At 45.3% G+C, this 18,310-nt stretch overlaps 1 protein-coding gene across 5 annotated transcripts in view; it reads right to left on the reverse strand.

Moving 5' to 3' along the window:
• SCFD2 (sec1 family domain containing 2) overlaps positions 1-18,310 on the reverse strand; it is a 413,820-nt gene that overhangs the window by 25,138 nt on the left and 370,372 nt on the right. For all 5 annotated transcript variants that reach the window (XR_005369014.1, XR_005369016.1, XR_005369015.1 and 2 more), the window contains exon 6: positions 9,819-9,964. Coding sequence is in view for 2 of the 5 variants with exons in the window: in XM_038556084.1 (XP_038412012.1) it covers positions 9,819-9,964 (146 nt within the window). In the remaining 3 variants the exon portion in view is untranslated. The remainder of the gene's footprint in view (positions 1-9,818; positions 9,965-18,310) is intronic.

The raw sequence follows: 18,310 nt of genomic DNA on the forward strand, positions 1-18,310 counted from the left end.
GTTAAAACACCACTGCAAACAGCAAGAATGATCTTTTTTTTTTTTTTAAACAATTGTTAAAAATTAAATTTTTATGCATGGATGAGACTGAAAATAAAGCACAGCAGAACATTAATTAGGGCTACCTCTAGGTTCTGGGACTCGGGGGCATTATTTTTTTTTTTTCCAAATTTTCTACAGTTCACAGGTGTACTTCTGGAATCCTAAAATAATCCAATAAATATTTTTGGCATTAAAGAAAACCGAGGTCGCGGAATGGCCTCTGACTTTTGCACATCATCTTCTCCGAGTAAGCGGTCTTGAGAGCCCCTCTATCATTTCAGCCTTTCTGGACATTTACCCTCAATTTAAACTTTAATCCCTTTAAACTGCTCCCCAAAGAGAAGTCCTTTGGCCAATAGTCTGCTACCTTACCAGCATTGTTGTCAAATATCCATCGACTTCTTGCTTAGTAATAGAATCTATTTTTTTTAGGGAGGCACATTACCCGCTGGCTACAAGTCTGCACTCTCCAGCTTTCCTTGCAGCTGGGTACAGCCACATAACTAGGTTCTGGACAATGAGATATAAGCAAAAGAGCTTGAAAAATCTCCTTTTTCAAAAGGGAAGAGTTTACTCTTTTTCTTTCTCTGTTCCACTGCTTAGAACATGGAAGTGGGGCCCAAGGTGCCAGCAGCCACCATGGGAAACAGGGTCATTCCTTAGCGAGGCTGGAGCAGAGCACTGGATGCAAGGCAGGCTGGCGATGGCTGGTGGGGCTGCAGAACCACAACACAGACGGACTATAAAGCCACCTACTTCACATGCCAGCACAAACCCTCCTAAGTGTAAGCCATTATTTTTCAGATCTTTGTTACACGTGGCAACTGAACGAAATTCTAACTGATACAAAGTGCAAAGGGAAGATAAGGAAATTTGGGGTGCCTGGGTGGCTAGAGCATCTAACTCTCGATCTCAGCTCAGGTCTTGATCTCAGGGTCATGAGTTCATGCCCTGTGATGGGCTGCACGCTGGCTACCCATGGGGCCCACTTAAAATAAATAAAAATAAAAATAAATTAAAAAGAAATAAATAAATGGCCAGGCCTTCCTTCCAGGAGCTTACACTTATTTATTTTATTAACCTATATGCGGTTATATAGAGTAATGTGGAGCAGAACCCCACAGAATTACACTGAGGCTGTTGTGATTGAGAGAGGACAGAGAGTATGTCCCCCAACCTACAAAAAACACAACAAGGTTTGTTGCTGGCTGTAGGATGTACTTCCTGCAAGGGAGAAGCGTGGTGATGGTAGGAGCTCAGACACAGGAAAAGTCTATAATCTGGCTAAAATACTAGACTTAGTACCTGCCCTGTGCAAGGAGCAGTAGGCTGGGGGTGGTGGGACTGTCCTCCCCAGGGCGGTGCGGGCAGGGGAAAGCAGGAAGTGTGGAGGGACTGGGGATCTTGCCCCCTGCCCTGCTCCACTTTCTGCTAAGCTCTGGGCAACGAAGCACCCAGCACAAAATACCCACCAAGCTGGGGTTCCCCTTGGGGGTGATCAGAGATTTGGAAGGGCCAGTCCCTTAATCCCTTCATTCTTGGGATTTTATCATCATTGTGCCACTGGAGAAGGTTGTAAATCTTTTTTATTTTATTTTTTTGAGGTTTTCTACAATTTTATTTGTAAAACAGAGAGCTAGACCTCTAAGATAAGATCCAGCTCAAACAACTTGGAAATACCTTGAACTTTGTTTTATTTTATTTATTTATTTATTTATTTTAATAATAAATTTATTTTTTATTGGTGTTCAATTTGCCAACATACAGAATAACACCCAGTGCTCATCCCGTCAAGTGCCCCCTCAGTGCCCGTCACCCAGTCACCCCCACCGCCCGCCCTCCTCCCCTTCCACCACCCCTAGTTCATTTCCCAGAGTTAGGAGTCTTCATGTTCTGTCTCCCTTTCTATTTTATTTTATTTTCAAGTAGGTAGGTAACATTTATTTAGAGCGGGAAAAGAAATTACAACTTCGACACGGAAAACAACAGATCACAAACACATCACATAATCCAGAACAATAACATCAATGCTTTCATTAATTAATTGCCTGACCCAGCTCCGTGATACTCATTTCTTAGATTGCTTGGCTGCACTCTGTCTGATTATCTTTTCACTGGACAGCAATTTTGAAAAAATCATTTTCTATAGAGATGTGATAGTGATGAAGCTATCGTGTCTCAACTCCAAACCCTGTCTCCTGTACTTAGTTCTGCGATGCTGGCCGGGACTCAGCAAACCATACATGCTTTGCCAACCAGACCTTGTAGACTCTGCTGACAGGGGCCACTAGAGGGATATAGTGGAGGCAGGAAGCCCAATGGGGAACATGCTCTTCCCGGCTTGTTCCCACCACATCACCCCGGCACTGGCTCCTCACCACTGGACGCCGTCCCTTCTCTTGACTTTGAAGTCATAGCATCCAATAAATTATCTTTCTCGTTAAAGCCAGTCTGAACTTTTTTCTGTTATTTTCTATTTTTACTTATAATCAAAAGTACACTAAACCTTATATTTTATTAAAGAGACATCGACAGGTTTTTCCCACTTCAATATACAGAAGAAGACCTCTAATTCTTTACTAAAACAACAAAGCACAGCAGAACGAAATAATCGTCCATTTCAAGAGCACAGATTGGGAAAGGCTTTCTCAGGCATAAAAGTAGTACTGGCCTCACGACTTCTTAGCAAACACATTTCTTAGTTTTTCCAATTAGGGTTTTTAATGATGAGAACCCTTGGCTCCTTCCTCTCAGCCACTTTGGTTGGATCGCTTTGTGTCCTGAATCATGTCCCTGAAATCTGATTGGAATGCACTGCTTCAGCAATGGCTTCTTAGCTGGAAACCCTCCGACTGTCCTGGAATTTCCCATTTAGCCAAAAGCCACCCACTTCTCAGCAAAGGATCGCGCAGAAGGTGGTGATCGGGGAGGCCCATGTCCCCCCCTAGTGCTCTGCGTAACGTTTTCCTTATGTGTTAGGGAGGGATGGAGGGGGGATCAGCTTGTGGTTTACTCCAACATTAAGAGAGTTGGGCGAGTAATTTAATTTTCCTAATCAAATGTTCTCTGTCAGTTCACCTTTGGGGGGTAGGGAGGTGAGGAATTAAAAACACAAGCAAATTTGTTCTTTCCTTTTCTTGTTGGTCATTTATTCCTCGCTTACATCACATCCGGTGTGTGTTGACCATGGGAGGGGGGGTGTCTCTGGCCCGCACCCCCATACAGTACCCAGGCTCCTTCTATCCGGTGGCTCCACCATCTAGGGCACTCGAATCCCACACGGAAGCTTTTGCACCTCATCCGCAGATGATGAAAGGGGGAGAGCGTGGAGGATTTCCAGAGAGATTTTATGGGCTCAGCCTGAAAGCGATCTGTACCACTTCTACCCATTGTTCATTGGCCAGAGTTAGTCACAAACCTACACTTGCCCAAAAAGGCATCTGGAAATTGTGGTCTAACTGTGCCCAGGAGGACAAGGAAAATGGGAGTCTGGGGAACATATGGATTGTCTCTGCCACAGCCACACCGTAGAGTCTGCATTGAAACATTAATATGATTATTTCCTTAAGTGGCAAGTTGCATGTTATAGGCAAAGGATTATTAGACCCTTTTCCCTTCTTCTGCGTAAGAATTTGACCTTTGGTTAACTTTCCAGCTCTGTTTCCCTGGAAACCTGATAAGAGAAGAATGTCAAACTGTAGCCAGGCAAGATGGCTTATGATAAAAATGACCCCTGCTTAAGTAAATTGCATTAGACTGGAGAGAGCTTTAAATATTGGACAGAAAGCCAGAGCTTTGGGCTTTAATGACTCTTGCATAGCTGGGCATGTCCCTTGGAGGAACGCTGGAAGCTACGTCCGTGGAATTGTTCTAGAAAAACTGGCTCCTATAGGATATGAAGTTTTTAAGCCAGGAGACTCCCACCCCCAACCCTCCCCCACGAATGAGTCTAGTTCTCTCACTTCTGAGCTTGGGACCTAAGTCAAGGAACTCCAGGGTAACTGCATGGACTACTCCATGAGCGGTCTCGAGGACTAGAAAGAAAATGCCTGCTGCTTGCTCGTGGCTAGCTCTGTTCCTGTCCCAGGCAGACTGGTGCCAAGTGGGGGCTTTGACCACACAGCCAACTAATCCATTAGGCACAGAAGGCACAGTGCCTAGAGCCCACAAGACTCTTAGGGGCCTGCGGAAATGTATTAGTTTAAGATCAGAAGGAAAAAAAAATGGACTTTTAAGTCAAAGATAATGTTTTGATATATAATATTGTCTGTACCAATGCAATTGTACAATATAATTTTTAATTTTTTTTAATGGAGGAAGGGGTCTATAAAGGCAAAATGAGTAGGACCATGAAAATCATAATGTGGCCCTTTACGACAGTCTCATGAGGATAGCCTGAAGGTTTGGTAGAGCCTAACGAGGTCCCTGGTTGGTATTATATGTGAAAAAGTTCAAAAAGAGATTGATCTTTTACCAGAAACTCTCTTTTTCCTTTAAATGGCCAGTATCCCTTCCAGAACAAACTAGGCTTTTAAAAATAACCATATTTAATCAAACTATGAAGAACAGAATATTTGTGTCTATGTCTCTGGTTACTCTTTTTGTGGTGGATACGAGATGATGGTAGGCCTAAAAGATTCTTTTATTGACCTGATTCTAGCTCTTGAACAGAGGTATCGAGTACAGCAGCAGTTTCTGACATTCTACGCAAGTCAGCGACAGTTTCTAGAAACTAGTCTAACTCCAACATCTTCCTGAATTTGGCGCACCTTCATGATGGCCCAGGATAATCAGTTTCCAAGAAAATCTCAATTGTTGCCACAACCACATCTCATCAGTCAGCGCCGCTGCCCTTGGCTTTGTTGGTTGGTGTTGGGCAGCCACGGACCCTCTCGGCCCGATTACTGAAAAGGCTACTCCCTTTTCTGCAAGACTGACTCTAAGTAACCAAGTCCTCAGGAAAACCAGACTTGTAGAGAGAGCATTCATTTTGTCTCAATCCATGACTGTACAGAAAAAAACATCTGCTCAAAACTGCTGATGGCTTTGACTGTTCCGTGGCTTATTTATTTTTATTTTTTGCTATACTAGCCCTGATTTTTTCCCCCTTTCATCTTCTTAAAGGAAATGGTTTGAGCTGCAGATTAAAAAGTGGTTCATTTGCCTCTCTGTTCACCCATCTATCCATCCATCTATCCATCCTTCCTTCAAGCCAGCAGATTCCTTGGTAAAAATTTGAGTGTAGTCCCTTTGCCTTCAATATAAAACAACAACAACAACAACAACAAAACAAAAACAAAAACAAAAACAAAAAACAAAAAACAAAAAAAAAATCCCAAAGTCCAAAGCCTTGAACTAATTGGCAGGAATTTGCCTAGGCATTTAGAAGTGGACTACAGGAAAGAGCCAAGTGTCCTGGCCCCCACTGTAGTCCCATCTTGAGTTGGCTTCTTTTAAAAAAGGGGCACTAGCAGGTCTGGAGTTAGGAAGATAGAATCAGGAGGAGGAAAAAGAAGAGAGCTTAGCACTTGGAAGGAACAGCCAGGGCTGGGGATTGTTGACGAAGGGCCTGGGCCTACAGACCCTTCGGAGAGCCACATTTCACCAGGCACCAGAGGAGTCGGGCCTCCCTGGGCACCGCTGGTTCTAAATGCTCTTGCTCAGCCTGCCAGAGGCACAAGAGACAGTACGCATCTGTGGCCAGTCCTCTCCAGCACAGCACGGCACAGCGCTTTGAGACTTCTGCCAAAGCAAGTCATGCAAGAGTCAGACAGCATTTTGTCTGAAAGGGCACATAAGCTCTTCGCCCTGAGACGTCGGCCTAATATCCTCCTGATGCTGCGGCTCGGGGAAAGCTGCACATCAAACGCCTCGGCGTTCGGGGAGGAGGTGAAGCCTCCCGTTATACTGGAACATTCGCAGTAAGAAACAAAAGCATAAGAAGACTTGCTGCACAGGCCAAACCAGGGGCTTAGGTTTCCACTCACTAGAGTCTAGGAACAAACACAACCTTTCCAAACCATCGGGCGTCAGCTGTAAACCTTACTGTACCCAGCAGCTAATAGTACAGTCAGCTTGAGAATGATTCCCCTTCGATGTGGTCCATCTCCCAGCAAAGGAGAAGGTGAAATGCTACAAGAGAGGACGAAAAAGAGGCCTATTTTGTCGTCACTGCGACTGTTACAGCTAATGCTTACCCAGTGCTGTCTTCGCCAGCTCCTGTCCTAAGAGTTTCACATTTATTCAATCATTTGAGCATCTTTATGAGGGCGCTACTACTATTATTAGCTCCTTGGTTCAGTCGAGGAACTAGGCACAGAGGGGTGAAGTAACCTGCTTCAGGGCGCGGAGTTGGTGGGCCTATGGACCTATGAACTCAATGCTGCTCTGCTGGGCTGTGAACCTCCATGCTAACCTCTGTCTCACTAAGAATTAAGAGCATAAGAAATGCCATTGTGGATAAGACTCCTAGTCCAGAATCCTTCAGTCCATCTACCCATCCATCCATCCATCCATCCATCCACCAACCTACCCACCCGCTAGGTGGCAAGCACGGAGCTAGGCCCTACAGATACACCATGGTGACAAACATGGGTGCTGCGTCCAGCTTTGGTGGAATGTTCTGCAAGTTGAAAGCTTCAGTGGCAGCCTTGTGATCCCCATCATGCCCACTCTCCTGGCTGCAGCCAGCAGTGGGACCAGTTCCCTTGGAGAGCCAGGTCTGTAGTGCCCTTCTGGGGTCATTTCTGGACATGCAGTCTAGATCCCACTCCTCCAGCTCTTCCAGAGATTTTATATGTAGTTAATTTCTTGCATGAAATCATGTTCTCCTTGAAATGCTGAGAGTGATCTGCTCTCTGGCCTGTGACTGTGGCTGACATACTTTCCTAAATTTTAGGGCGAAGGGACGGAGTTAGAAGAAGAGGTGCCTCAGGTGCTAGCAGGGGTAATGGGAGTGGCTGTGAGAGAGGAGAGGGGTGCTAGAAGGAGGAGTGGGGCAGGTAGGGGCCCTGGGAATTCACAGCACTGGTCAGAGCTGGAATAGGAATCTGCAGCTAGACCAGGGCTAGTGCTTTCCTTGGTATCCCAGGGATCCCAGAACATCTCAACTAGACATTGTAGAAATAGCATGGAGCTAGATAGAAAGCACACTTTTTAAATTTTTATTTTATTTTATTATTATTTTTTTAATTTTTATTTTATTTTTCCTGGAGGCTTAGGGCTGAGGACCAAGTTGGGAGAATACCTAGAGAGTTGCCCAGTCAAGGCCCATCCTCAAAACTAGACACAGCTGGACTCTGACTCTAATGTCAATATTTATTTCTTTCTCATTATACATACTTTGCATCCCCCCAAATCCTCCAATATATGATGAAAATATATGTACTGCATTCAAGATGCCCCAACAAATATTCCTTAAGCATTCACTATATGGGAAATACCAATCTAGACCTGAGGATATGGCAATGAACAGACCAGATCAAAATTCCTGTCCTCGCTGGGCTTACGTCTATGGTTGAAAAACTTTAAATTCAAAAATTATCAAAAAACCCAGACAGGTAAAAATCACCCATGATATCATCAAAAACTCGTTCTCTATCCACATAAATACAAAGCAGGAGGTCAGAGTTCCTCCTCGTCCTTCCAACCTTTCCCATCCCCCACAGGGTAACCATTATACAGTTTTCCTTAATTTTTAAAGACTTACTAAATGTACATAACCATATAGTTTTTATTTTATTTTTTAAATGAGGATAGAAAAATACTTGAATGATCTACATGGTTGTTTTTTTTTTTTTTTTCTTCATTGAACAGATCATAAACCTCTGTTTTGGTTTGAGTTCTCCAAGAAGCGGAGCCTGAGCCAAGGATTCACATACAGTCCTGCTAAGCACATTTGGAGTCATCTCATTCATTTTAATGGTCTCACAGCATTTCAAAGCATGTGTCTGTATCATCATTTACTAAATCCCCTTAAGATACACACATACTCCCCAGCTCGCCCCTATCTCCCACTCACTGACATTTAGGATTTTCAGTGAATGGGTTGATGGCATTGACTCACTGTAAGGGAGTAACCGCAGAACAGGGTTCCCAAGGCTATAACCGCAGAACAGGGTTCTGGGGTCCAGAAAATGACAGTGTTGGCAGCAGGGAGATAAAGTCTAGGAAATTTATCATCGTCCTTATCATGCCCGAGATTTATAGCTAATGCATGTTTATGTGAATCTGGCTAAACTAGTCACAATGGTCACAAAACTGAAAAAAGCTTATTACCTTAGTGGTTTATTTGCACTTTATCAACTATAGCAGCCACTTCCTTCTTGACATTCCTTGGTCTAAATCTCATCATAAACCATCAGTTCTGTGTCTCCTAGACCTAGTCCATACCGCTGTACTTAAGACTGGAGACTTTTTCAGTGACCAAACTACATACGATGAATGATCTGAGTGATTTTGTCTGTATTTTGTGGTGGTGGTGTTCTCAGGTCATTGAGCAAAGGATGGGAATTTATGTTACTAAGTTGAGAGCCAGTTTCCAAGGTCTTTCATATGTTGGTGGGTGATTTCAGATGCCCATCAGGACCATCAACCAGTATTTCTAGAGCCTCCATGAAATCCATGATACGGCGGGGAGGAGGTTTCGTATTGGGAGCCCAAACCCTGCATCTGGCCCTGGCCACCTGCGTGTCTGTGGCATGTCACCTGGCCTTCCTGAATCTTGGTAATAATGCTTCCCTGGCTTACTTCTTGTGAGGATCAAAGGACAAGCTGAATATGGGAGCGCTCTTCAAGTATCGGCTACTGTAAGACTATATGAGAGGAAGAGTCTGGATTTTGCTAGCTGTAGCAGATAGCCTTAGCTCCTGTCTACATGCCCAGCTTAAAGCACCAGCATCCTTCCTGCAGCTGAACCCCTCACTACGGCAGAGTCCCACTAACAGCACACTCAGCTCCCCAAACAGTTGTAGCAAATAGAGTGGATTTTACTTAGATTTCATGGGGAGACGAAGGGGAAGATGCTTGCACACACTCCACTAATGAGCTTTCCCATCAGAAACATCTGTTTTTTCTTCAGCGCTCATCTTTGGCCACCAGGAACCTTAGTTCTGTCTCCATCCTTGTCCAATAGGGACGGCCCAGCTTCAATGACTCCAGCTCTTCTTCATTCCTTAAGCTTCCCTTTGGGTCTTTGTGGCCCTTCCCCCATCACTGAGCTTTTAATCTTGGATTCTCATACTATCTTCCCAATCACTGTTCAAAACACTCTTCTAAAGTTCCCCCACTGCCCTTAGCAAGTATGAGGGTGTGGGGGTGGGGGTGGATGTCAAATAAGAAAGGTTTTGCTGTCACATACTTCTTTTTTTCTTGCCACAGTATTATCGGTAATTTTGTTCAAGTTGTTCAGAATGTTTTGGGACTGCTTAGATCTAGAAGCCTGGGTATCACAGGCCAGATCCTCACCAGCACCCACAGTAACTAGGGCCCAAAAGGACTTGCCTAAGATTGTAGAATAAGTATGTGACAGCTACAGAGCAGTGGCTGGCCCCCAGTCCAGTGCTCATCTCCCTGCATCAAGCCTGTGGTGCAAATGAATCAAGAGGCTTTCAGACTCAGGCGAACTCAGATCTCTCAACTGGAAGGAGGCTTGGAGTTCATCTAGAACAAATCCCTCATTGTAGAGAGGCCATAATGGAAACCTTTTTTTTTTGCAGTCTCTGAATCCTAAAACTACAACACAGATTAGATGGTTACTTTAAAACATATGTACTTGCCTGGTGGGTATGGTTTCCAGGAACATACACAGACTTAAACTGTTTCATGAGATTCCGAGCTCCAGCGATATCCCGAAGCGAGGCAAAGAGCTCATCCACAGCAATTTTGGATTTGTGAAATGTCAGCTTAATTGAAGAGTCACAGCCTGAAACAATCCAGAGATATTTTCTTGGGTGAACAAATCTTTAAAATAAGTTTTAATCATGACAGCTGGAGCTTCGTGTAACACAGTTGGATTTTTTTTTTAACCCTATTTTACCCTGGCTGTTCCCCAGCAGGGCTGTCTTAATCATCTATGAGCAAGGAAACGTACTACAGGTAAATGCCTTTGACAGAAGTAGAACTCAGAATTGCCTGGGATGGCAGCCACTGGCTTCAGGCCCCACACTGTAGAAGCGTCACAGAAAGAAAGCTCGCTAGGGTCTGACTATCCTCAGAACAGAGCTGTGGGAAAATAGGGAGAGACAAAAAGGAAAGTCCCAGACAGTGCTGTGATGAACCTCTCTTGCTTGAATCCCACCAGCAGTTTCCATAAAATAGAAGAGCAAGACTGGGAGGTTATAGAGCTGTTCCAGGAACAGATCTTGCTGGGATGGGCATCTGCCTAATGTGCCAACAAAGCATATGGTGTATTTCAAAAGGCAGCCCTTCAGAGCTGATAACACACAAAGAGGGCCTAATAAGAAGACTATTCTCGGCAACGATTCTATTTTTCTTTGACACTTATAATAGCCAGATTTATTCTCTATCTTGTTAGAAGCCCATTCAGGAGAGAAATGATCATGGAGAAGTCAGAAGTTTAAAAAATCAAGATCCAAGATGAGTTGTTTTTTTTTTTTTTTGGCTGTCTCTAATACTCTGATACATTAACTCATTAATGCTCACGGCACCCTTACGAGATAGGAGCTATTATTTCCCTCACTTTAAGGACGCAGGAACCAAGGTTCAGAGTGGTTAAGTAACACCCCTGTGAGCATGTGCTGTCAATGCTCTGCCCACATCCCCTCGTCACCCTGGACGCACCACCCGTAGGTCTGGGGAACAGTTCTTGCGTACTCTGACTCTGCATGTCTCTCTGTTTGTCTCTGTGTTTCTGTCTCTGTCTCTATCTCTCTTCTTGTCTGTGGGCTTCCTCTGGTTGTGGAAGCATGCTTTGCCTTTGTGTGGGGGCAGGCTGGAAGTCCTAGGAGGTTGGCATTCGTAGGAACAACCCAGCTTCTCATTCCCTGGGGGGACAATTCTGAATTGCCATCTCCAAAGCCTTTGCTCAGTCCCAGAAGGATGGAGACCTACTTGTCCCCAATGGTATCTCACTAATTAATGCAACTTTATTGGTTTTCCTTCCTTTCTTCCCCAGCTCACTTTCCTACTTCTTGACCATGCTTCCTCTAATAGCTTTCCAAATACAGTACCTGCACCCAAATCCCTGTCACAGGACACCAGAACTTCCAGAGGCATTTATCTACATCTATGTATTTATTTAGATTTTATTTATTTATCCATGAGAGCCACACAGAGAGAGGCAGAGACACAGGCAGAGGGAGAAGCAGGCTCCCTGCGGGGAGCCCAATGTGGGACTCGATTTGGGACCCTGGGATCACGACCTGAGCCAAAGACAGATGCTCAACCCCTGAGCCACCCAGGTGCCCCTTCCAGAGGCACTTAAATACAAACAGCCTGGATCCAGAGCCTGTTTTTTTTTGGGGGGGGGGGGGTTCATGTACCATACAAATGAAAGTGTACAATCCAGTAGCTCTTAGTGTATTCACATAGTTGTACGACCACCATCAGCACAATACAAGAGAGGAAAGTCCATTCTTGGAACCATCACGCCCCTTTACTACCCTGTTCCCAGGCCCTGACACCACTGATCTGTGTTCTGTGTCTATGGATTTAGCATTTTTGGACATTTCATATAAATGGACCCACAGAATATATGATCTTTTGGGGACTGGCTTCTTTTACTTAGTACACTGGCTTCAAGGTGCATCCAGGTTGCAGTATACATCACTACTTCATTTCTTTTTATTGCTGACTAATATTCGCCATATGGCTACACCACATTTTATACAGGCGTTCATCAGTTGATGGGCATTTGGGTATTTTCACGTTTTGGCTATCACGAATAACGCTGCTGGTTTTCTATCTATATAAGGTTTTGTGTAGACCTACATTTTTCATTTCTCTTGACTATATATCTGGGAGTAGTACTGTTGCCAGAGAGTTGGCAACTCTGTGTTTGACCCTTTGAGGAATCGCCAGGCTGTTGTCCGAAGTGACCGCACCATTTGACACTCCTACCAGCAGTGGAAGAGGGTTGCAATTTTTTCTGCATCCTCAACAATGCTTGTCATTATCTTCTTGATTGATCCTAATGGGTGTGAGATGTGGAGACGCTTGTTGATTCTGATAGGGAGAAGTTGTTTTTAGGGAATAGAGGTAGATCCAAACAAGCTTAATGTACAGTGGAATGTATCTAAAGTATACCTACTTTAAAGATCACCTACAGGAACCCGGCCACAGCAGACACAGCCAGGTGGCATGTGAGTCCCTGGCACACTGTATATAATAACTCTCAAAGGGAGAGCAAATTCTGAACCGTCTTTACCAACAACACTTTTGACATGGAATGTGCAGATCTTTTCCCCACACCTGCCGATTCTCTGATTCTCAGGGCACCCACTGAGGTCCAAAGATTCAGTTCAAATCTGACACTAAATAAAGTGTTAGTGGAGACCTTGCAGTTGAGGGACTCGGGTCCTCAAGGCTGTTCCCACTCCACACGTCAGATGCAAGTGCCAGATGGCCACTCCTGACAGACCGGCTACCAATGGAGGGTTCCTGTGACCCCTTCCTCAGGTTCAGCAATTTGCTAGGACAGCTCACGGAACTCAGGAAAGTGCTATTACCGGTTCATTACAAGGGATAAGAAGACTCAGGAACAGTCAAAGGGAGGAATGCATAGTGCAACATAAGGCGGAAGGAGCACAGAGCTTCCCTGCCCCCTTGAGGTACTCTACCTTTCCAGCACCTTCATGTGTTCACTAACCCAGAAGCTCTTCCAAGCCTGTCGGTTAAGGGTTTGTATGGAGGTTTCATTACATGGCATCATTGATTAAATCACTGGCCATTGGTGCTTCACCCAACTTCCAGCTCCTCTCCCTTCGCTGGAGGTTGGGGGGTAGGGCTGAAAACTCCAACTCTCTAAACATGCCCTTGTCTTTCTGGCAATCAGCCCTCCATCCTGAGGCTGTTAGGGGACCCCAACCACCAGTCATCCCATCAGCATACAAGACACTCTTATCACTCTGGAGATTCCAAGGGTTCTAATAGCTGTGTGCCAGGACCTGGGGACCAAGACCAAATATGTCTATATCTTATTGTTCCTAAAAATGCTCTGACCAGTATTTAATTCTTGGTTTCCAGAAAATGTTCGACTCATGTCATTAAAAAAAATAAGTTAGGGGCACCTGGGCGGCTTAGTCAGTTAAGTGGCTGCCTTCTGCTCAGGTTATGATCTCAGGGTCCTGGGATGAGGCTCCAAGTCAGGCTCCCTCCTTAGCGGGGAGTCTGCTTCTCTCTCTTTCCCTTCCTTGCTTGTGCTCTCTCTCTTAAATAAATAAATAAATAAATAAATAAATAAATAAATAAATAAAATTTTTTAGAAAAAAAATCAGTGTGGTCAAGCATAGTGAGAGAAAGCTTCCATGTTCAGTGAACTGTGGTGAGGGGAGGAGAGGCATAGAGCGAAGTCAGGAGCTCATGTGAATTCCCCAGAATTCTATGTCAAGCTTTATGGAAAGGAGCAAGTGTGTTGTTTTCTGAGGAGCATGTCCATAACTTCCTCCCGACTGTTACAGGGGCTCATGACCAAGAAGAGTTAAGAGCCACAGGTACCTAGTAGGTATGGATATCGCACCATGCTTACCCTCGGCATGGCAGCCCTAGCTGAGATAGATGTACCAGAGTGTGCTTTAGTCAATAACCAATAAGAAGAAACCCTGGAAGGTTATGGCTTCTCACTCATTCATGTAGCCTCTTTCCTTAAACTCTTAGTTGAGCCATTCAAAACATGGGAAATCCTATCAATTATATCTAAGTGGTGGACATTCTGTACTAGTCTTTGAGGTAAAAAAAAAAAAAAAAAGGCATAAAACCAAGAAGAAGGCATCACTAGTTCCAATACCATGCACAATGTTTCAATTCTTCTAAAACACAATTCAGCTAATAGGCTTAATCTTTTTTTTTTTTTTTTTTTTTTTGAGAGAGAGAGAAATAGAGTGGGTACACAAGCAACGGAGGAGGGGCTGGGGCAGATGGAGAGGGCGAGATAATCTTTTTTTTTTTTTTCTTAAAGATTTACTTAGTTATTTGAGAGAAAGAGAGAGAGAGAGAGAGAGCATGAGGGACAAAGGGAGAGGAAGAGAGACAATCTCAAGCAGACTCCCTGCTGAGTGTGGATCCAGAGGTGGGGCTCCATCTCAAGACCCTAAGATCATGACTTGAGCTGAAATCGAGAGGCAGCTGTTTAACTGACTGAGCCACCCAGGTACCCCCGGGCTAACTTTTTAAATTTAAAGTAAATTATTTTCTATCAAACAGAAAGATTCACCTGATTCTTCATATGGTCTGTTTCAAGTTTTTTGGAAAGTGAGTAATATGAGGTTCATCCATGAACCGAGTGGAATAGAATCATCTACTGGATTATAGATTACTGAAAATTATAGACAAACTCATGGAAATTGTGGATTATGCATTAAATTAATGTATAATTGCAAAGAGTCAGCTCAACTGTGGAGCAGATTGACAGAAACACTGTTTACAGATCACTGGTAAATTAAGCTCAAAGGAACCCAACTGAAGAATAAGGCTATCACACCATCAGGAAGGAAAACACAAAGTCCTAAATTCACAAATAAAATAAAACTTTCCTGAAAAATAGTCAATTATTTTCATTGTTCATCCAAACTGCACATGAGCAACTTCTGTCCAAAGCATTAACTCTTTTGAATTATGTTCCGCAATGTACATGTTTCTGGGACTCCAGGCCAGTCTCAGAGCATTATCTGTACTTATATCAATCTTCACCAAAAGCGGGATTTACACTCACTTCCCCAAAACCTATAATGGGAGTTTAACACACACACACACACATACACACACACACACACACACTTTAGAAACGCGCATCAGAGAAGATAAATGACTTTAGGCCAGATCACACGGCCATCCCTGGCAAAGTCAGCGTTCACCATGTCCCGCTGACCACAACCCGAGCTCCTCCGTGTCCACTGCATCCCCCATCCAGAATCTCCTCTGTGAACGTGGCTCATCCCAGATTCACGCTGCCATCAGTAGCTAACGGTGATGTGGGCACAAAAGCTGCGACACAGGGTGACTTTTTTTCCGTGACATTAGTCGTAGCTACAATCGCTGGAGGCTCCCTGCGTCCTCACCTGTGCCTGGTGCTTCGCTAAGAAGTTTGCACCTGTCAGCTTACTGAACCTCCAGAGAGACACAACGAGGTAGGCACTAGGGGCGCTCCCACTTTGCGGATGGGGAAACTGAGCCACAGAGCAGGTAAGCGACACGGTGGTCACTCCACTGATGAGCAGCAAAGCTAAGAGTCAAACCCTTGCAGTCTGACTCCAGGGACGGTCCCGGTCACCACTCCGCTCTGCTGTCGTTCCCATGCGCTGCGACCACAGACAGAAAAGATCAATGACACTCTTCATTCAGCCTTGATACCGAAGAAACGCTTTTAAAACGGAGCGAGGAGCAAATGCCTTTCTTCCCGGTTAGACCTGTGCCCGTCCCTCGGGGTGGCTGCTGACGTGGTGCTTGGCAGTCATGCCCCGGGCCCGACTTTTGCAGGCGCACGAGGTGTGAGGTCCCCCAGGCAGGCCGTATCCCCTCCTCTGGATCTTCGCTCCGCAAGGCGCTGTATTCAGTTACTTCTAATAACCCCGACAGCCCTTCCATTAAGCCAGCTTGGGAGATAACAGTGTTTTGTAAGGGAACTCTTAAGTGTACAGTTCCAGTCAATTCTCATTTAATCCACTTAGTTAAATAGATAATAAACCAGAAGCTGATCCTAGCCTTTAGCCAAGCACGGTGTGTGTAGTTCAGTTGCCTACGTCTTGATAAGGGAGGCCCCAGGTCCCTCAGGGCACCCCTGTGTTCTTCTAAAAGAGGGGATGACTCATTCCCCTGCAATTTCTTTCTCTGGAGGGCTTGGGGCTCTCCTGGGCAGGGGTCCGGTTACTCCTCGGAGCAATAAAATAGGGCTCCTGTGCCCATGGCTCCCCTCCCTCTCCGGCTGGTCCCCTCTCCCCCGTCTCCACTTACTGAGGTTCCTTAACTGCAGCAGAAAAAGAGAGAAAGAGAGAGAGCGAAGTGGTTTCCATGGCTCTGTTCGCTGCAGGAACCCACATTTCCCGCGACAACAAAGCGAAAATGAAGTGAGGCTGCATAGCTGACGTCCCCCTGGGAGGGCTGAAATGAAGCTGTGCCCCTCACTCCAGTCGGCCTGGTTCTCTCCTGTTTGCTCTCTCGGGGAGCAGGCTTGAAGCCTTCTGGCGCTCGGGGAACCTTTTCAAATAAGCCCCCTTTCCATACGTCGGGTACTAAGGAAAATACAGCGTCTCCTGACCAGGAGGCTGCTGTGTGCAAGGTCTTTGTCTGGCCTGGAGCTGAAGCAGCCCTCATCCGAGGCCTTCCAAAACACACACGTGAGCGCACATGCACACACGAGCGCACACACGCACATACGTGCCCATGCATGCCTGCGCACACACGCAAGCAGAGGCAGGTCACTTCGTCACTTGCGTGGCTGGGTACGTGGGGGCGGGTAAGGCATGGCCATAATGGGATTTGACATGTTTCCCCCTTTAGCAGGATGACTGTCCTCCCAGGCCAAAAGGTCCCTTGCATCTGATCGGGAAAGAGCTAGGGTCAAAAAATACGTGAACCTCGTCGAAAGGCCCTTTTCTCATCTGGACCCAAGTTATCGAAGGCTAGCTTGATAGTTACCCTCCCGCGGGCCCCGAGTTGGCGAACATCAGGCCGCTTCAGGGGGCCCAGCTCCGTGGGCTCCTGGGGCAGTGAGAGAAAAGGTCAGCTGCGAGTGTGACTGGCCAGAAAGGACAGAGCCCTGGGAGGTCATGACCTCCCCCATCCATCCAGCAGCCTGACATTGCCTTTATCTCCCTCTTCAAACCATCATTTCAAAAATAGGGTCTTTTCTCCTGGCTCTCACTAAATGTTTGGCAAATGAGAACAAAACCAAACAATATAAACAGCCGAGGAAACCATAGCAAGTGCCATCGCGACTGGGATCTTTTAGGGAGGTTGGGTTACTGCATAAAACCACTCTCGTGTAGGGCAGTCCTCATAAGCATAAAGGTACAAGTATAAGAAAAGTCAATTTTCGAAGGTGGTTGGGATGGATAGGTGATTGTGAGTCCTTCATTTCTTTTTTTTTTTTCTTTTTTAAAGATTGTATTTATTTATCCATGAGAAATATACAGAGAGAGGCAGAGACACAGGCAGAGGGAGAAGCAGGCTCCCTGAGGGAAGTCCCGTGCAGAACTCGATCCCAGGACCCCATATCACGTCCTGAGCCAAAGGCAGATGCTCAACCACTGAGCCACCCAGCTGTCCTGATTGTGAGTCCTTCAAACAGGGGATCAATTTTGTTTAAAATTAAATCACAAGGGCAGCCCGGGTAGCTCAGTGGTTTAGCACCGCCTTCGGCCCAGGGCCTGATCCTGGAGACCTAGGATCGAGTCCCACGTCGGGCTCCCTGTATGGAGCCTGCTTCTCCCTCTGCCTGTGTCTCTGCCTCTCTCTCTCTGTGTCTCTCATGAATAAATAAATACAATCTTTAAAAAAAATTTATAAAATTAAATCACAAATGTCCATTTATTCACTATTCTTTGAGGAAAGGCTAAGATCCTCTCTTTGAGTATTATCTGTTGAACACAGTTCTGCCTTTAAAAAACCCACCAGGTATCATGTACAATTTCTAACTCGAGTCCATTTCAAGTAGAACAAGAAGTCAGAGACATCTGCAGCATGATCTGAGAGCAGGGTGCTTCTAGATTTTAACTCTCTCCTTCAGTCTTTTACAGTCACCTTGTTCACACCTAGTCCAAAAGGGATTTTACAGTGACTCATCTTGACTGAGTCTTTCATAAAGTCTTCAGTTCGGTTTTTACTGAAACGATTTTCTTGTCAAGTTCGTATCTCATCCCGAATGCGGGAACATTTAATTAAAGTTTGCAACTTAATAAGAAGCACGACTGGCATAAGCAGGCTTTTGACTCTTGGGAATCACACCACGCAGCTGGGAAGAACAGATGTGCCCGGCACATGGAGATGGCCCTGGAGCCACGAGGGGTCAGAGTTTTGGCATCAGTCATTGTATTTTACGGAGGGATCGCAGAATGTCAGTTATTCTGGTGAACGGGTCACGTGGAAGCTGGTTGAG

Source organism: Canis lupus, chromosome 13, assembly GCF_011100685.1.
Source record: "Canis lupus familiaris isolate Mischka breed German Shepherd chromosome 13, alternate assembly UU_Cfam_GSD_1.0, whole genome shotgun sequence".
NCBI classification, from domain to species: Eukaryota; Metazoa; Chordata; class Mammalia; order Carnivora; family Canidae; genus Canis; species Canis lupus.